We start from the raw sequence: 21,492 nt of genomic DNA, 5'->3' as shown, positions 1-21,492 counted from the left end.
ATTGAAAAACTTTCTATTGAAAATCTTTCTTAAACTGCTTCTACCACCAAAGGGTTGGTGGGGGAAAGCAAGTCTTAAAGCTTGCTTCCAAAGGAACAATTTGAGGGAAGCACTTCTCTATGGAAAAATGTGACAATGATGGAAAAAACCCCCAATTTTTCTCCAATGGCTGCATTTTGTAAATGCACACAAAGAGACTAACCAAATAGCTTAAAGCTATCTGTCCTGTGTAGCTGGCATCCTAACATCCAAATGAGAGCAAAACTGGGAATGCGGGGATTATAGCAGATGGAGAGTTTCAAAGTACATTCTTAGATGCTGATATTCTTTTTAGGGGATCTATATTATTCATTTTTAAAGGCTCAGTTTCAATAATCTGATAAGCTTTTTTGTAGTAATGTGATATTTATAGGATTGAAATCTATCATGGATGGTAGAAAACTTTTGACAAATTGTCCACCTAAGTTCTTCTTTTGAAGACTTCAAGATAATTTTTTTTAAAGCAAACCCAAAACTAGGTATTATTTCTTGGCTGAAATGACAAATCAATATGAGAAAACATTGTTTTTTAAATGCAGGTGCTGGCATCCCCTCAGAACAGTACATTAGCAAGGGAGAAATGAAAGAGCCTTCTAGACAATTTAAAAATACACTGAGCAGAGATATATTCTGTTAAAAATAAAGAGAGAGGGAAAAGAAAACAGACATATAATGGTTTTAGGAAAACACAGGGGGGCATTAAATGTTTGTATTGATTTTTCAGCTACATTTTATAGCTATAGATACATTTTGGCTGGGAAGAAAGAAACCTGCCCAATGGTCTCATTGTGACTATTCCTATAGTATTTCTATAGTATATCCATGTACATGATACTTTGCAGAGCAAAAGGCACTAGGATTACTACTTCGAAGTGCTTCAATAATCTCCATTTTTCTAAGTCCACATGGGGAGGGGAGAAAGAAGCAAGAACAGGAATGCAAATAAACACAACCATCTTGAATAGTCTCAGGGAATGGACTTAAAACATATCATGCAAAACCTTGCTGAAACTAAGCTAAAAAAGCTTGAGTCTGGTCCATATTTACCTAGACAATATTCCACCTGGGAATTCTATGTACAGCATGGGGAGCATGAGACAAAATATAATTGTTTCAATAATATAATAGAGCTGGCAAGATGTTGTCAATAGAGAACAGGAATAAAGTTGTGAAGATACAGATGCAAATCCCCACCTAGTCATGAAGTTCACTGAGTGACCTTAGGCCAGTGATTATCTCTCAACCAGATTTCTTATGCATCTTTAAACATATCTCTGATGCTTCGGAAACTGCAGCTTTATAAAATCCTTAGGGTATTGGTCAATGTCATTCTCGGAGAATCTTCTACAGAATAAATCATCCCTTTCTTAATTTAGCATAGCACAGTGGCCCTTTCTTTGCAGCAATATATCCGATATAAACTGAGAAGTCTCAGTGGGAAGCAATCTGGTTTTTGCGGATAGGGGTCAGCACACAGAACTGTGATTCAGAGAGCAAAGTCCCTATGCTTGGCTCTGACTTATTCTGCAACCTTGGATAACACAGTTCTGCTGTCTGTACTTTCATCTGTCTGACTTTGAGCAATATTCCTCCCTATACAATCAATTATTTGTTTCTAAAAGGCTGCAATATAATTTTACCAATATTATCTATTTTTGCCAGGCATAATTAACCAGTGACCAAAATAGTGGTATTCTGGAGAGGTTTTTTTTATAGGCAAAACGTATCAGTCACTTTGTATAGTCATTTGTCACTACATACACACACACACACATTGTTGATGGAAGCAAGTTTTTGGTTATGAATTATCAGTCTTGAAAAATCATGATCATGTTGACTCTTTGCTGATACAAGTCAGAGCAAGCGAATCACTTACCACCATATGCAAAATATGGTTTTGAACAGAGCCCTGCAAGAACTCCTTGCCTGGCCTTTTGTTCTCATCTACTACAACACTATCTTGATTTTTGTTTTTTTCATTCTACTTGTTAGCTCACTTCCTTCCTGGATATCTGTAAAACTCAAGTGAACAGAACCATGTAATAGATGAGATGTAATCTCATTACAAAATTGCAATGAGATATCACAATTTTGCATTGTTGTATTTCTTAAGAGAAAATGAAGCTAAGTGAGAGTGAAGACAATACCTCCAGGATCTGACACATGCCAATCCCAACCATCAGGGATTATACAATAAATGCCATGACTTTATTCATCCCAGTGGTCAGTTCAGTTTGGCTGACACCTTGAAAACAAGGGCAATGCAAAGTAAGGAAAATATTTTCTGGAAAATGAAGACGTTGGTCTCCTTTCAAAGCAGTAAGATGGAGAGATGCCTTTTTGAAGCTATTGAAAACCTTTTCAAAAACCTTTGAAATCGGATCTACTGCCAATATTATTTCCTGTTCAACATATACTAACCCTTTAGAAGAAAGTGACCTCCACTCATAAGCTCAACACTGAAGTTGTGCCCCCCCAAGCCTGCAAATGGAGCTGCAAACTGAAAGGGGGGGGGTGCCAGTTTTTTCCCAATCAAAATAGATATAGAGGGATTTCTAAAGGGAGTTGAGGAATCAAGCACCACTCCCTTACATTTGTCTTCTATAACCACATTCCCCGTCTTGGAAGGAAGTTGCACTCAATGATGAAAAAGCAAAACATGGAACGTTGTTTTTGCAATTGTTTATACAAGAATCTTTCCTTGGTTTTTGACACAAAGAAATCACCACTGTAAGAATCCTCTGTTTGTTCCTCTCTTTTTTTTGCTATACGCTCTTGATCCAAGGGTATGACTGGCCATTCTTTTTTGTAGAGGTGATTCAACCACTGAGTGGGAGAGCTTCCTCAGATTAATCCTTCAACTAACATGACATGTTTACATTCAGTATCTTCCTGCCTAACTTCCCACTGCATGTAATAAATGCAAAGACATGAAACTCCCCTTAAGGGCAGAGGTGTTAGGCTTACAAGAATGTCTCTGTCTCTGTGTGGAATGTATGTATGTGTGTACACCCCCCCCCCAATGCAGGCTTAATATCTGGTTACCTTTTAACACTGATGTTTTCCAGATAATAGTCCAATTCATCATGAAAAAAAAAGTTCTGAGGAAAATGCAGATGGCTTCCTACATTCAATAATAGAAAAAAAAGTTCAGACCAGCTGCTCTTATGGAATGCTCTTAGCTGAGATTTGCTCAACAGAACAGTTTCAAGATTTGCCCTGTTCAATTGTGGCCAATACTGAGGGAGTGGCAAACTTTGTTTTGCATGCAAACAAGAAAGAGGTAGACATTTTCTCTTTGTATATAATAATGAAACACACAGATACACACTAGGGCTGTGGTTCAGAGTGTGCATGTAGCATCTGCTAGAAACACCTTAAAGCATCTGCATCTTCTCCTTGGCTTGTGCAGCTGTCCTTTCCAACTGGCATGCAACCTTGGGAAAAGACACATTTGGTTTAAGGTGTTCCCAACAGGTGCTACTCATGTACCCACACATGCAATGGATCAGATTTTATATTTCAAGTCTGGATCTTCGCACACGCAGTGCAGGGTTTGTCTCATAAACACACAGACATATAGACAGGATTGGATAATGAAATGTTGATAACATGAGATAATCATTTATTCTACATAGAAGAATATGATTGCATACGCATAGGGTAGCAAGTTCCTCATAATGGTGGTGGGTCATTAGCAATATAAAATCTAGGGCCCTGCAGTTATCCAGAGTTGATTACTGGAAAGAGATGATTCAGACTGCACATGGGCGTGCATTTAGCATCTGCTGGGAACATCTTATAGTGGCTAGACCACATGAGCTCAGGAAAAGTCACAGGTTAAGAAGTTCTCCCTATGTGTTACATGAACACATGCATTCTAAGTCACCTTCTGCCTTTCAAATCCAGACTTTTTATCTTACACATTTGTAATAAATTCTTCTGGAGCGGCATCCATTTGAATATTTTGACATCCCTGCTGTCATTGCTGCCAGGAAAGTAATCCCATAGTACAAATAAAATAACATTTTAAGATGATCTTTTAAAGTAGAGAAAAAATAACTACAAACATCTGCTAGAGTGGGGCAATGGAAAAAGGATGGAAAGCAGAGTGGAGAAATCTGTGAGATGACACAGGACAAGAGAAACGTTTCCTTATTAGTAGAAAGTAGCCACAAAATCAGATGCAGAAAAATAATGAATACTGCTAAAAGCAACAGTTTATCTAAGACTTGATTAAAATGTCTTTGGTATTTTTAAGACAAAGATCAGAACAGAAAAGAAAGACTAGGTTGAACCATTGAGGCCTATGACTCGTTTTCCAGCATCCAGCCACTGGTTAGCATTAGAGAGCCAGTGTGGTATAGTGGTTAAGGTGTTGAGAGAAGGGAGGCCCACATTCCCGTCCTCCATTGGGCAAGAAAACAGCTGGGTGACTTTGGGCCAGTCATGCTTTCTTGGCCGTAGACTGGGAAGTTGAAAAACATCCTGGAAGGAGGCAGTGGCAGAGTACTTCCAAAAATGTTGCCAAGGAAACTGCATGAACCTGTCCATGAAGTCACCAAGAGTCAAGATTGACTTGAAGGTACCAAATAAATAATTTTATTTGTATGATTTCTACCCTGCCTTTATGTTCTGGTGATCACTGAAGACAACTAACAAAATTTTGAACAGGAATAGACAAAATTAAATTTACAGATTACAAGTAGCATAAAATAAATATTATAACTGTCCAACACAAAGTATAATCTTTATAACAAGGTGCTTGTTAGAATAAAATGACTTTACCCACAGGAAAAGCTCCTTGAAAAGCAGGAAAATGACTTTACCCATAGGAAAAGTCTTTAGCTCCTTGAAAAAAGTGTAAAATTGAATTGTAATAAGTAATACATGGAGGGTAGTTTTTGAAAAGAACAAAATTTGAAAGTCATTTTAATTATTAGTTTAAATAATAAATAATTGTCCTTCCAGCAATTTCTAGAGATAGATTTTTGAAAGTAATTTGCTTCCTATGGGGATCAAAACATTGCTTTTGTTTCACTGAGCAAAAGAATTTTGCAGGTATTTGAAACAATAAGCCTGTAAAACCTATTCAACAGAGGCAAATGTGGAAAGAATATATATATATATATAAAAAAAAAAAGAAATAATGAGTCTTTGGTGTGTAGAACACCAGGGTAGGAAAGATGCATGGCCAGAGAGCAAAATATGAAAGGTGAGCATGTAGCGAAGAAAAAGAAACAACACTGTTGTCTGAAAGAATGCTTAGATAATTCTCTTGTTAATAACTTATCCTTTTGTGATCAACTTCTTGGATTGAGCACAGTTATGTAGATCACAACAACAAAGTAACAAAAGCAATCACATCTTGTTTTGTGTCCTTCCTGATGCCAGAAGCTAATGGCCCTGAACTGAATTTGTGTAGTGCCCATCTAGCCTGTTACTAACCTTAAATGAAGGGAGTCCACTACTTTCTAAGACAATGTGTTCCACTGCTGAACAACTTTTACTACCCCAAAAATGTTTGCAATGTTTAGCTTAATTCGTTTTTCTTCTAATTCAAATTCATTGGTTTAAGATCTGTCCCTTTGTGTATATGCAGATGACCAATCAAAACAGTGGCTGGAGGAAAGTTGATGTCAGATGTAAAATGGGAGCTTATGTGTAAATCTTACACATAAATCTGCATGAAACTTTACAGAGAAATCTGTAATTGTCAGGAGAGCTATACAATCTGATAACAATGAACATATTTTTCAGAAAAGGAACATTAAGGCTAAAAGAAAAGTGATTAATACAAGGCTAATCATGGTGAAGATTTTTGTTTTAACTTTTCAATTTTACATTTTATGTGCTTATATTATTTAAAATAAGAAACCTATATATCAGTCTCAGTCTTTGGTGCTACCTAATAGTTATTCAGGTTTTTGCATCCTGGATATGGTGATCCTAGATTAGCATTTACAATGGCTCTTCAGGAAAAGGGCCACCTATTTTAGCATCTCCTTTTTTATATCTCATCTGTCCTTTCCTCTCTCTAGTGGCATTCAAAAGAGAACTAATAAAAGCTTATGACTGCTTTTAATAAGTGTAAAAATGCTAGTCTGTCTGCCTACTCCCATGGGCCTGCATGCTACTTTAACTACATAATGTGTGGCTATCTTCTTATTACTTCTTAAATATTCCTGTTTGCAGCTTGGATTGGGGACACAGGGCAGATATTTAGATGCTCAGACCTTCTCTTCAGCCACCATTTTCTCCACATCCTTGTCTCTAGGGTTTAATCACATCCAAAGAAACTTCTTTTTTAAATCCCTGCATGGATGGTGGTGATACTATTTCAGAAGGAAATGGCTGGGGAGAGGTAAAATTAAAATCATTCTGGCTACCTATAGTGATCACAGACTGGATTGGGGCCCTAGGGCACCTATCTTTAAGGAAAAGCTAAACAAAACAAAAAGATCAGTGACATGTTATATAGGTAATGTTAAAGTGATTTGACATTAAGAACCAAGCAAGATGCAACTGGGCATCTTTATGAATCAAGAATAGATTTCCAATGAATTCCTATATGCTAGGTTATAGCACACAGCATAAAGTAGATAGCAAAAGAGGGGAAAGACATCTGCCCGCTTGTCCTTACCACTTCCTTTTCGAGATCAACTCCCCTTGCCCTGGCAAAAAGGCTGAATTATCAAATCTGTGATTATCTATGCAACAGAAACAGTGGCATTAGATCAGTAGCATAGGTGTCAAGTACATGAATAATATAAAATAAATTTGCTGAAAGACAAAAGTGGAGTGAGTGGTACATTGCAGTCAATAGGTAGACCATGCCAATGTAAGCCTGGCAGGGTGGATATGGATAGCTACCTTGACTTAAAAAACATCAAGCTCCATTTGGGACAGCAATCAAGTTGCTGTAGGAAATAGGCTTTAAAGATTGGGAACCTGGAGTTGCAGGAGCAAAAGTTCAAACCAGGACATAAACACTGATGATTGCAGGCATGCTGTTAAAAGAACAAGGGCAGAGAGCTAAAAGATAACATGAAATATATGACTGTTCAAAGTCTAAACATCATTACTGTTACTATCAAAATCAAACTTTAGTGAAATATATTGGATGAAGCTCTTGGATAGCTGTGACTTAGACCATGTTTTGTGTTAAATTAAATACTCTTATTCTACAGTATCCAGGGCTGTCCCAAAACATGTTTGGTTTCCATGGCAGAATTGAAATGCTACCCTTACGAATAAAAATGAGACTTAAAACCCTGGGAATCTGCCCTTTCCAGGCCACAATAAAATTAATGGAAGTTGTGCAACTGCATATCCTTGCATAATTCTCATTCATTTCAAAGGAACTTGAACAGAAAAACTTCCTGGTGGTTTGGGCAGATCTGTCTCCCAGTCAGATCCTTTAATTATGCCCAACACCCACTACATTTTATTTCACACTAAGGCTATCTTGTATTGTCTTCTCTTATCCACAACACAGTTCATTCATTCGTTCATTCATTCGTTTGTTCTCCCAAAGCACTTAAGACAGTGTAGGCAGCACTTCCTCTTCCAAATTTTCCCCACCATGAAAACTTTTGAGGTAAATTGGGCTGAGAAACAGTGAATGGTTCAAAGTCACTTAGTAAGATTCTGTGACTAAGGGTGGATACAAACCTGGGTCTCTCTGACCCTAGACCACTCTCAGAATGCCAGGCTTGATGCAAGTTCTAGAAGTTGAAGTATAAAACATTTCAGGGCAACCATTTGGGAGCTATATTTCTTAGCATGTATGAAATTCAGATTTATATGGCAGAAAGAACAACCTAGGAAGTATAATACATTCATTTTCAGCCTCATCACTAAAGCAATGGTCTGAATAAAATAGCAGAGAAGCTAGCTTTTTGCACTGATCTTACCTGTCCTATACCCTGTGTTATTGAGGTATACTGCAAATGTGCGAATTTCATGCTGGGCCTGCCAGGATGGAGAAGAGCAGTTTTCATTGTTGGTGTAGGTGTTGTGATTGTGGACATATTTCCCTGTAAGAATAGAAGAGCGAGATGGACAGCACATAGGTGTTGTCACAAATGCATTGATGAAGTGAGCACCTCCCTGTTCCATGATCCGCCTTGTTTTATTCATCACTTGCATTGAACCTGAGGAAAGAAAAACAGTATGATGCCAGAGAAAGACAAGTTTTATCAGAGCAGTTTCATCAAGTCAAAGGAGCCAATCATGGTAAAGTCATTTAAGAAAGGGAAAGTTGGTGACAAATAACTTTACCATGAGATAAATACCACATTTATCTTTGCAGAAGTATACATATTACTAAAAGCTTTGGTGTTTTAAACTCTTTGAAGGTTTAACAAACAAACTGAAACTATCCAAAACTAATATTCAAGCTAACACTGATACAGAAATAGTACAACAGCCAAATCAGATAGTTCCAAATTGCTTAAGCCGAGTTCGAATGCCAGCAAGTTTTACGTTTTAAATCTAAAGAAGCTAACCAGACACAACTGAAAAACAAAAAAACAAATCAAGTTAACAACTGAGCAGGACTGCCTTAACAGAAAGGACTACTCTGTTCCCTGAAATGTGACTTGATAGATAGACAGATTGATTATCAAGTCACTGTCAACTGTTAGTGGCCATGTAAATAAATCATCTCCAAGATGATCTGTCTCCAATCTGGTCCTTCAGATCTTCAGTTCCTGACAAAGCAGTAGAAATGTTGGTCACGTTCAAGCATATGCAAGGAGGGGGCCCCTCAGACCTTCCCACTCAAGAAAGTAAGGCCAACTATTGAGCAAGAGGGAAAGGCGCATGCCCCTTCCCACTTCCAGCCCTTACATAAGTACTGTAGCCAAAACACAGAAGACACTGCAAACCCCTACTTCTACTTCAGCTAAGCACCACTGAGTTCAAGGTGAAGGACTATACTATTGAACTCTTGAGTTATAAACTAAAAACAATTAATAGTCTGTAAAAATGTTGACTATTTACTCTTGCTGATACTTCCTCCTGGGATTTCCAGCCCACAGGAGTTGCTCAGCTGGTTGTTTTCATCTTTAGATTTATTGTACGAAGTATCAGGAGCGAAAAGGAATTCATGCACATACATATCGGAGTTTCATTTCCCTAAGCTCTTTTTTTTCATACCTCACAAGAGACTACAACGCTTGAATCATATTTATAGCAATTATGAAATTCATTATGCAAAGTGGATGCAGAACAGTTCTGTCTCCCTACTCAGAATTCTTGCCACATTCCATAAGATCAGGTTACTTTAGACTCAGTCCTATGTCTGGTAGATGAAAGTTCAATTGTGGAAGCTTTGGAAATTCCAAAGTTTTGTTGGGCTTACGCCAATGGGATTGACTGATTTATAATTGTAGAGCTGCCCCAGAAGCCTTTTTACTTTCATATTTCTGCTTAGTTCCATTTATTTCAGTTCAAGCAAATTAACGTGCAGTTCCAAGTTCACATGCACACACTAAAATTCAACAGCAAATAGCTAATCTACAATAGCATATGTTCTGCTTATATCTTTAAAAATAAATACTAAGGTACATTAAGCCTTTTTTTATTAACCTCCAACCTCCCCAGAAGCCAAAAAGAATGAACATCTCAGTCTGGCTCCTTCTGATGATCTCACTGCAGCCTCAGAGGCTGAAAAAAGCCAATAGGTATAAAAAGTGTATATCCTGGATATACTGTAAAATGTGGCCCATCTGGTCTATACAATTATTGCCAAACTGCAAATTGGAAGAGGGGACATTAGTTATAAGGTTAGGACCCAGAAAAGCCCATGTGGAAAATTTGCAGTGGAGAAAAAAAGCTGAATTGGGTTATGAACTTATTTACTATGCCTCCCTTCTTGAGAAAACAAAATACTTATAAGGGTCAAGTTAGTCATACAATAGAAAGTGTTTTCTGAAATAAAAATATATTAAGTCCATGTTTTTGCCTCTTATTGATTTATTGTGTTTGGATACGTCAAGATTCAGTAAAAATGACTCCCAGTGGTTCACAGCATAAAAACAGTAACAACCAATAGATACATAAAAACCATAAAGCAGTAAGTGTAATGGGGACAATTCATTTCCCAAAGACCCTTTCGAACAACTCTGTCTTTAACAGTTTCTGGTAGGCTGACAATGAGGATGTCAATCTAATCTCAAGCAGAAGAGTATTCCATAACATGGGGGCTGCCACAGAGAAACCCTGCTTGTGAGCCTCGGCCCCCTTTAACTCCCCTACATGGGGGACCATTAAAATATATTGGCTGTAGGTCCATATTGGATGAGTTGGGTAGGCTATCTTGATCTGAGGTGGCAGTCCTTGGATCTTGGTGCCAAGATATATAGGTTTTATAGGTCAAGACCAGTACTTTGTATTGCATCTGAGAACTTATTGATAACCAATGCAGTAACTGCAAGATAGGTATTAAATGAATATAGAGGTCTTCATTTGCTAGTATACAGGCTGCCACATTTTACACCAGTTGTAATTTCTGGGTAGTCTACAGAGGCAGCCTCATGTAGAGAAATACATTGGCAATGATAAGAGCAGGTGGTTCTGTGACAAGCCCCCTCCCCCAACTTCAGGTAGGGTTACAACTAGCACACCAATTAAACCACCACCACCCCACAGCCTCTACTTGCCTATCCTTCTACACTCAGTAGCCATGAGTGTAGAAGGACCCCCAAGTCACAAACCTGCTCTCTAAGGCTGATGAAAATGTCTCCTTTCTCAAGCAGGCATTGATAATCCCTGGAACCAACGTGTCATGGTCCCCCTGCCTCCACAAAGCAGCCAAGAGGCACATGGACCATGGCACATTGGTTCCAGGGATTCCATCCCACCTACAAGGGATGGAAGTTATACTAGAGAGCTCCTTTTCCAGTTCATCAGAGTCCAAAGCTGGAAATGATCCCATAAGATTCTGCCCATGAAGAATTATGATTCTGAGCAACAAAATGTTGCACTAACTGGTCACAGCAGCCAGGTAGCAGGTAGACCTGCTCAATGTTCCCTAACAGGGATGGGCAACCCTTAAGAAAGCTGCAGGGTGACAACCTACTTATGCAACTAGAGTGGAGAAGTAAGCATGCTTCACTGTTGTTACTGCCATAGTGTAGGCTCAGATAGGAGTTCATAAACATGTTTAGTCAGATTCACATAATGTTTTCTTCCACAGGGACTCCAGGCATCTTTTCTGTTGCTTCATCTCCTGGAGAGGTTCTTTAAACCAAGGTCTAATAGTGAGAGGCCCCTTGGGGACAATCATGCTGAGGGCCCTGGCCCTCTTCCTATTCCAAGCAGTGATCAGATCCTCAGCAGAATCATCCACCAAATTGTTAGGAAACTCAAGTGTCCTTTAGAAACCATCCAGATCCATTAGACACCAGGGCCAGACCATCTTCATAAGCCAAGCCACCCTGTGAAGGTTCCAGGTAGCAATAAGCTGCATCTGGACCAGGAAGTGATCTGACCACAACAAAGGAAATCCTGAGCCCTTCCTGAACCTGCCCAAGGACTGACGTCCCCTACTAAGAAGAACTTGGCAAACTGCACAGCAAGCCCACAGACAAGGTCCAAGAGTTGAGAAAGAGATCCTGCTGGGCAGCTTGCCCCTGTTGCCCAATATTACACATAGACATTCACACATCAATAGTCTAGGAGAGGAGGTGGAGTGGGATGGTCACAGGTAAAGTCTCTCTCACAATCCCCTTTCTATGCCAGCTTGTTTAGAAAACAGAATGCTGAACAGGGATATGTTGCCACTGTCACTGCTACTTGTTTCCTGTGATTCCATCCTCCCTTTTAAAACTGCAGCAGACATTTTTAGATGAAATTCTATAATTAATTAAAACTATTAAAAGGTAGATCTCTTACAAAGTTTCCCTCTTTCCTCTTTAAATAACGCAGGTTGCATCAATCTTTTGTCATTCTGTTATGAAAAAATAATTTTAACAACCCCTTTAAATGACAGAGGCATTTGTATTGAAATAATATTACATGTTAAGTCTCCCCTTTGGGACACTAACCTCTTTTAATAAAACTACTGTAATGACAAGGTCCTATAGACCAACAGTCTTTAGTACAGAAACCTATAATCTCCTTCCCGTTTGCATGCTAATGAAAAGGGGCTGATCAGTGAAAGGTAAACATCCAGAATTCCCTTTCTGTACAATGTTAAATAGACTAGCTTTAAATATTTTAAAACAATGCCAACTCATCCAACAAAAACTTCCTTCCTTCATCCTGCCTCCCAAAACAAAGCTGTGAGATGCAAGAGGGGAAAAAAAAAATCTTCCAGACAGTTGATTCATTCCTTTTGTAGAACACCATCACTTATCTGTTAATTGGCCATATTAAACTACAGTAAATATCTATCTCTGAAGGAGAAAAACTATTCCAGACTGTCTAACAGTTAGGTTGCAATGTTTAGTAGTAATGCTGTATTTAAACCATATTTATGTTTGCAAATTCATGCAAAAAGAACATCACATAAGATTTATGGTATTTAAATGACCCAGACATTCTAAGTATGCTGGGTTATTCTAAAATATTTATTCAGATATTTGGATGAACCAATGGTATTATGGGACTCTGTACCAGATTAAAAACTGCTTCAGGCCTCTTAATCACATCAAATTGGCTATGTTTATGATCTGAGCAAATTTTTACTCAACTGTAATGTATTTGGAACCACAGTAAAGCTAGTTTCTTAACTTACTCCTGCCTTATCACTCATTCTGGCCCCCAAGCTTCAGGTCTTTCAAGAAGAAAGGTATATAGCCACCCATCTCACTACAAGTGATTCATCTAGTGATTGACTACAACAAATGCACACAACATGTGGATGGGTAGGTATGTGCATTATTTTCCTTTTGCATAGAGGAGGGAACTAGAAAAGTGGGATGTTTGTTATTTCAGACAAATAAGTTTGGCAACTTGGGATGGAGTAGCAGTTCAATGCCCTTTGTTTTCAGTATTTTGAGGTTGGCCAAAATGAAGATATCAAGGTTGTCTTCAAAGTGCTTTTAATGCATTGAATGCACTGGAGTGGAAGCAGTGCCAATATGTAAGTGCTGATGCCTGGGTCTCTTGGTTCCCTATAATATATTTATACTGGTAATATGAGATCTAGCTTTCTGTTCTGTACAGTGGAAGAGCAAGAAATCTTCTATAAAGAGGTCAATCCCATACATAGAAAATTTCAACACCAACATTGCTTTCAAACACATATATATTTGAAACTTGTTGAAATATACTGTTATACAAATCTGCGTAATTTATTCTTTCATTGCAAATCTCAAGGAAAGGTAAAAGCTATGCACTGAAATCTCCATCTATTATTTAATTCTGTAGAGTCCTATCAAACTTTTTTAGGATTTTAGACGCATTTCCCATACATTCTTGCAGTCCTAATAGGGAGAAACGTGGCTTAGAAGCTAAGGAAAAAACATGAGCTAGTCTCTAGCCCTTCTAGAAGCTGAGATATAGGGTAGAACATTTACAGTGGTCACCCTTCTGCCCATTTTATTAAGAAGTCTGATGTTTTTCACCACTTTTAGCCTGCAAATGACAGACAATCAGAAATAAAGAAACTTGGTTTGGTTTAGTTGTAATCCAATTCCAATTGTTATGGTTTTAGCGTGGAGCAACTATAAACTACATTCGCTGTCTTCATCAGCTATGTTTCCATGTCCTTTATGGAAAGAAAAAAAGCCTACACTTTCACTATGAAAGATATACTTTGCCACTGTACCAGTCAGTGCAATAATTAATTGCAGAAGCTCTGTGTTTTTCTGGACAAACATAATATGAGCTTATCAACTTCTGAACCAGCATGATCTAAAACTGTCTGGATTTGGGTTGGGAGACAGAAGTTCAGCATGAGTTCACTAAGAGGCTCAGATAGCCTTGAGGATATAAAGTTCTCAGATTTTCCCAGTCTCACTGTGTAATATGAGCATACTTAATTGCTATGATTCCTAGTTTACGGAAAGCATTTCACACATTACAAAAGAAAAAAGAAAAACTTTTTGTGCAGTACAGATTTAATGGATATGTGACACATTACAAGCTACCTCCATAGAGCTGCATTTTTCACCAGGTTGTGTTTTATTAGCAGAAATCACACCATCAACATCAACTCTTGAAGAATCTGAACTGAATGAATAACATCTGGAGAATAGGAACTAGGAGCTGATTTTGTAACCTATACTCAAAGTCTTTAAGTTTTTCTACTGCCACTTCTGATTCTATAGTGACAAAACATGAATCTCTCATGACACATGTTGAACTCTTAATTTCCTCCATTTTCTACTGTATGCATAAACAAGGGTCAGGAATTGATGAACTGTGGGTGGAAAAAAAATTATGTATGGTATATGCAGCTTCTGAATTTTTCCGCTAGCCACATTTGATGGGTATGATGAAAACAGAGCCCATCATTTGCTCCTTTAAAATATTCAGACAGTAAAATTAATAGATAAGCCATAACTGCTTCTCTCTACAGTAGTGTCAGCACCAATCAGGCTATGACAGGTTTTTATTTTTTTCTTGTCCTGAACGGGAAAAATGACATAATTTATAGTCTCCTGTCCTCCTGTGATGGTTTTAAAAATGGCCATTTCCTGATTGACTGGATCATCCCTGATCACATGCTGTTGGTGCAAGGGTATGAGAAGAAGCTGTGTTGTGTGAGCATGGCCAAGAGTAATAAACTTCCAACTCCAAAAATTCAATCTAGTTCTCATTTAGATGGAAAATGTATCTGTGGATTGTGCCATTTCAAAAAGCAGATCCAATTACATAAAAACAATACCTCCTCATTGAAATTTACTATGTCAAAGAGAGAAGTATGGCCCAGACATGGTTTGTTATCTTACTGAAATCTAATTCTTGGTTAGGGGGCTGTAACAACTCTGTGTCTGCTCACCAATGCAAAGCTATACTAATGGAAATTCAACAGGGCACGAAATATCAACATGCAGATAACATAGATGCTTGCTTAAGTTTAATGCCTAACCAAAGCTGGGAAACCTACACCTTCTGGATATCATGCAGCCACTGAAAATTATTTCAGATTGACTGAAAACCAACCCACCTTTAAGCACGCAAGATGAATAAGGATTTAAAAGAATATTATATATTTAGACAAAAAGATTGGATATCAATATTTAGCAATTTTAAATACTTCCCCAGAAGACAAGAGATATTTATTGTTCTTCATTACCACAGACAAGCAGACTAACAGTATATTACTTTATACGAAAGCAGGGCTAGATTAAAGTTGCACTCCTAAACATATTTATTTTAGTGGAACATTTAAACATGGGATATGCCTCCAACATGTAGTATTCAAAGCCTCTCCAAGATTATGTGGGACTGAACATTTCTGTACTTTGGAAGAATGAAGTCCCAAAGCCTCTGTGTATCAAGCTAAATTTTACACTCCCCCAAGAATAAAGTAAAATCACACCTAGTGCTTGTGTTCCCACACTTGTTGCAACATTCTGCACTGGAGCTGGGTCACATACACTGATGTGCTATTTGCAGAGGACAAGATCTGAAGAATACTTCTCTAATTGTAGATTCATTTATACACACATTTTAAGTATTACTGGCACAGCAATACTATACTGGATAGCGTGTGGTGACCTAACAAACATTGGGCAACCCCTTCTGAGGTTTTAAGATATATGAATATATATCATAGTTCTTATCCATTTTTAAAGTAAGATATTGAAATGCTGCAACTCAACTTAATTGTGTCTTGCAAAGACTTGGGATGGATGTGATGATATGGCATCTCATGAAGGCCACTCTGAACACTTAAATGTGTAGTTTGTGGATAGTCAATTCTTTATTACTGAGATTTGGATTAATGATTTGGAGTTACCAATCTGGTCTGCAGTGTACTTTCTTATTCATTTATACATATTTTTCTTATTCATAGTATATTGGTAGCATTGTTGCCTGTCTCTGGTTCCCAGCAGAATGTTGAGCCAGAAGTGAAGCTGACTTTGAAAATACTATACTGGAGATGGGAGTGACCATCCAAAGCTGTCTGTGTTTACTATCTCACCTTTTCCCCCCATGCTATCTAAAGCCAGTTAATTTGCTTTGCTGAATGTCATTGTAAGATTTATCTAAATTGTGATTATACATAAAACAATATGATTGATACATATTTGCCATCTATATCTTTCGATGAACATATCTTGCTAACATGAAGAATGATTGCCTTTAGAGTAAAAGGCAGGATATTTATTTATTTATCAAATTTGTCACTGCCCATTGCCTCCCACCACATTTTTGCTCCGTACTAGAACTTACATACTTCTTTAAACTTGGAGAGCAATACAAAAATGTGCCAGATTTGTCACCTTTTTTTCAGAGATAACTGAATGACATGTATCACTGATTTCAAAAAGAGCTGGGGAATCGAACAGTAGTTAAAAGTCACTAAACACAAGTTGTGCACCATTACTGTTGAAAAGTAGATATACTTTGTACCATTCTTTGCTGTTTAACTTGATTTTATTTGTTCAGTATTTAACTGCAAGATACTAATTGTAATGAATTGATCATCTACTGATATAATGTTTCCTTGATATTTTAACTTCTTGGAAATCAGTAAATTACAATTCTATGTCTGCAACCTTTAAGAATGTATTCTCAGAAGTAAGGTCAACTGAGTTCAATGTTTCTCAGCATTATCCAAGATATTGTTTAAAAGCCTGGGGATCCAACTAAAACAACAAAGACCACTTATCCTGCCTTTCCACATAATAGTTCTCTGATCAATATTCTTGTCAATCCCACCACTGCAGCAAAAAACCAAAAATGTTTTCAAAAATGTTCGTTTACTTCTGTTTGAAAGAGATCCAAACTGCAATGGGAACCCTGTATCCATCAAAATGTATACATCCATTCAGACAAATAAAATTAGACACATTAGCCTAAAGCTAATTTAAGTATGATTCTTATTTGGAAGCACTCAGTGATCTCACAGATGGCTTCGTCAAATGCATTTTGTTTGGCAGATCTTAATTTGTTTGGACACTTGAGCCATTCTGCTTGAAATCAGAAGAAGTACAACAGATTATTGGAGGAAGGAACGATACTGCTCAGAGAACTTTGCCAATTGCATCAGAGACAAGCAGGCTGGCATAAAACAGATCGTGATAAATTTTTAAGGACCACCCTCTGAATTTTAGTCACAGGAGACTGTGAGATAATGCACAAAGCTTTTTGGAATATGCATTATTGAAACAGGTCTGTCTAGCTCTGAAACACACACAAGATTCTCACCCAAAGAATGAGACTCATTCAAAATGAGCTTCATAAAATTAAGAATTCATTCCTTGAAGCAGTAGATATATTCTAAGATTTAAGAATTTAAAAGGAAATTTAAATATTTTTTTATGATTTTAAATCATGTTAAAAGAGAAAGATCAACAAACATTGACATGTCACTCATGAATAACTATGACTCTTCTTAATTTATTAATGTAAGTATTTTGAATTTCTATTGCACAAAAATAATTTTATTGTAATGCTCCTTAAGACAGATATCAGCTCACAATGATTAACAGCACATGTTTTATACGAGGCTAGTAAAAACACGAGAAATAACCATTTCTAAAATAATCACCTTTCGAAGTTTAATCTAGAACTGACAGTTTTATAATGTTGTATAATACAAACATTTTGAACAACTTCTACAGCAAATCCTTTACTATTTACAGAATAAAATACAAATGCAATGTATTCTAAAGCTCAGCATCCTTATAAGCATGCCTTAAATCCTATACTTCTGAGGATGTCCATTTGGGGATTAGTGATACACTAGCATTGGCATTATCTGGGGGAGGGTCTCTGGACTCTGTAGAGGTTTTCAGAAGCTACATACAATTCTGGGGCTGTAGATTTGGCACCTCCAAATTAGACATATGGCGTAGATCTAATACAGAATACTGTGGTATTATTGTAACTCATTCCCAGTACATAAACAATTTTGCAAAGATTAAGATTTTTTACAACCTATTAATTTAATCATTTCTACAGATTGTTACTGTAAGAACAACATAATTATTTAAACTTCTTTCTCAACAGTTACATCTTCAGTTAGTGAAATGATTCATTTCTGTCAGAAACAAGATGGCATCCTGACATTAATTCTTCTAAAATTCTAGAAGCATTTTAGAAGAATTCTTCTAATTCTTCTAAAACTAACCAAGTCTTCTTCCAACTTTATTTAAATGACTTATGTATTTTCTCTTCTTGCTGCTATCTCCATGTTGTCCTTTGAATATTTATGTGTGGGTATGTATGTGTATGTCGGTATGGCAACAAACACAGGCCTGTTTGGTATATCTATGATGTGCAATGGGGCATGTGCCAACTGACTATAGGTCCATGTCCTTTCCCAAAAGTCTGCCTGATTTCCTAGAAACTTGGAATCCAACATGCAACAGCTTACCTTATTGGTAAGATCCAGAGTACCTTAACAATACCAAGTCTTTAAACAAGTGATTTAAACAAATCTTTGGCAAAGTTTGCTTTCTAATAATGTAGAATTATATACAGTATAGATTGTGCCTTGAAATCTGCTAGATGTTAGGAGAGGAAGAGAAATGCACATGCATAACCATAAGTTCATTTGCGTAATACAGAATGTATTTCATCTAGAAATACTCAGCAATTTCTGTTTTCCTTTTTAGCACCAATGCAACAGTTCATACACATATTTATCAATTACTACCATGCAACTTCTTTAGCACTTACCAAGTTCTACATCCTGGTCATCAGTAAGAACAAGAATGATGTTTGGGCGGATATTCCGTCGGTCCCTTTGAAATCTCCCCTTCAGACGCTGATTCAACAGGAAGGCTGAACTGTCATCCAGCAAGGATAAGAGAGTCATTATGAATAATCCCATGGCAATGTTACGCTGTGCCATATTGTTCTGATTCTGCATGCTCTTCAAGCAAAGTTGAGGGAGAATTTTCTGGTTCTTCTTTAAAGGCTGATCTAAAAGGGGAGCAATTTTTTTTTAAATATGTAAAAAATGTATGTTTATGCAATAAAAGCATAGACACATTTTACAAACCATTAATTTTAAATACAACAAAATTAAAAATAGATTCTCCTTTAAATTAGAAGACTAGACTATGCAGCACTTCAAATTCAATTCCAAAACAGCATTTTAGAGTACAGAGGGATATTAACATAGCACTTATCTGCAGCTCTTTAAATCAGCTGCCTCTTTTGTGCAGCTGCCCTCCAAAATTACCATGTGATCCTGAGAAAGATGTGGCTGCTTTAAATGGTTGCAAACAGGTGTTACATTTCCCATTCTGTATGCTCTGAGGCATCTTTTTGGAACTGAACATTTCACAACGCTTGTGAAAGCATGTTATATGACAATCATAGCAAGCAGTACAAAATGTGCATTCCTATAAAATCTGAATGAACATACACAAAATAGCCATGGGCAACCTTAATTTCCCAATATACTTCTACTGAATCACTTTAGCTTGAAGATAGTCATCTCCCTTTTACATTTTAGATGGTAATCAGAACAAGCAACATATAATTTATGGCAAGCACAACTGCTGGAAATTAGAGAGAGAGAGAGAGAGAGAGAGCCTTCAAGTCAGTGTTGTGACAATGTTGTTGGCAGTGAAGTCCCTGCCATATTCTTGACAAGATTTTCAGAAGTGCTTTGCCCTTGCCACCTTCTTCCTAAGTTTGAGAGAGAGTGATTGGCCCAAAGTCACCCAGATGGCTTAAGGTAAGACTAGAACTCCTGGTTTCTAGCCTAGTGCGTTAACCACTACACCAAACTGGCTCTCTTTTCACAAGTTACCTTAACAAAAAACATAACAGTATTGACATTGGTATTAAGATCAGAAACTCAGAAAGAACACTTCCAGAATAGATTATAAACATTTACTGAGTCATTAAATAGGGAAAGAATCTGTTGAACGGGGTTTATAGGTAAAAGCAAAGAAGTGTTAGCCCATCTTTCTGGGGGTTTTTTCCTCACAACCCTTTTTTCTACTAAAGCAACATACCAGAAACTATCTATAGAATTAACATTTTAGGCAAGGTAGCAATAAGCTTAAATTAATCCTATAATGTAATGGAAAATGTTAGCTTTCCTCCAAATTTCATTGCAGTAGCTCTCATAGCAATTAAGAAAATGCATGCTTACTGACACCACAACAATTTCTTTCCATGTGTCTGAAAAATGCAGGATTAATTTAGAGGAGCATTATAAACTTAATTCTGAACTTTCTAAACTTCCTGGATGTGTGGGTAGATATTTGGTGCTATGTCAACAAGATTTGGGTCATTATTTTAAGTCAGTGGGTTTGTTTTTTTAAAAACAAGTAGGTTGTTGGACTTGTTTTAAAAAGGGGAAACAGAGAACTCATTCTGAAAAAAATCACAAGCTGCTATACAAACTTTTATTTACTTGACATAAACCAACAGCTTTTCTTGTCCAGAATTAAGTAGAACTGTCATATTCTTATCTGGTTATTCATTGAATTTAGTGTACCCAAGAAATACAATTTGCAGAGGTGCCCAGCTCAAAAGTCTCTAAGCACCTTTTAATATTTTATTAAAAATCACCATCACGAGTAAAGCACTGGACTACAATTTTACAGTAGTTTTTATAAATCCAATCTTTATGTCATATTATGGAGCTTTATCACAACCATAGGTTTATTAAACTTGTATGCTGCCAATTTCATTTGACTCATGGCATCTTACAACTATTAAAATATCCACAGTATATATAACAGTACAAACAATAAAACATCAATAAATATAAAGCTTTAAAATGTCCACAATTAACAGTAAACATTTTAAATGTTCACAGTAAACAATACCACCAAAACATCCACTGCAGCACTTTAGGGTCGTAAAATAATAATATTGTCGTAAAACAATAATCCTATTATAATCCCATGACAGTTATTCCACATCCCACAGATCACGATGACAAGAGAGCAACAACGTTAAAGCCTTGAAGGGCCTCTGGAATAATTCAGCTTTTAATGCTATCTGGAAAACTGTCATAGTCACTTCTAATCTAATATCCAAAGAAGGCTATTCCAGTTTGATGCTGCAACTGAAAAGCATCACTTCCTGGCATGCACACACACACACACACAAACACACTCCTTATCTCATGGAAGTGTGGAATTTTCCTAGTAGTTTATTTCAGAATAAATATATCTGTACATATGTGCCAAAACTCATTTTGCTGAGAGAACCGTTAATTTAAAAAGTTCTTAATCTATGACAAACCTACTGGCCTGAGAGAAAAGGATCAAATTTTGATATAGCTACAGATGGAAAAGCATCCAGACTGTAATAGTGAACTGGGACATATATTAGCTGAACACTGGTGTAAGA

General features: G+C 37.0%; 2 protein-coding genes across 3 annotated transcripts in view; one reads left to right on the top strand and one right to left on the bottom strand.

The window, feature by feature from the left end:
- NCOA3 (nuclear receptor coactivator 3) overlaps positions 1 to 15,425 on the top strand; it is a 221,839-nt gene extending 206,414 nt beyond the window's left edge. Inside the window, exon 25 of the transcript XR_010067532.1 lies at positions 15,415 to 15,425. The gene's annotated coding sequence lies outside the window, so the exon portion shown is untranslated. The remainder of the gene's footprint in view (positions 1 to 15,414) is intronic.
- The window catches only part of SULF2 (sulfatase 2), a 328,818-nt gene that overhangs the window by 83,767 nt on the left and 223,559 nt on the right, over positions 1 to 21,492 (bottom strand). For both annotated transcript variants that reach the window (XM_063297104.1, XM_063297103.1), the window contains 2 exons: positions 18,850 to 19,095; positions 7,956 to 8,195 (listed from right to left, as the gene is read on the bottom strand). In XM_063297104.1, the coding sequence (XP_063153174.1) occupies positions 7,956 to 8,195; positions 18,850 to 19,042 (433 nt within the window). In that variant the 5' untranslated portion in view covers positions 19,043 to 19,095. The remainder of the gene's footprint in view (positions 1 to 7,955; positions 8,196 to 18,849; positions 19,096 to 21,492) is intronic.

The sequence above is a fragment of the Candoia aspera genome, chromosome 3, assembly GCF_035149785.1.
Source record: "Candoia aspera isolate rCanAsp1 chromosome 3, rCanAsp1.hap2, whole genome shotgun sequence".
NCBI classification, from domain to species: Eukaryota; Metazoa; Chordata; class Lepidosauria; order Squamata; family Boidae; genus Candoia; species Candoia aspera.
The sequence above is the reverse complement of the archived record's forward strand: the minus strand, read 5'-3'. Positions and strand labels throughout refer to the sequence as shown.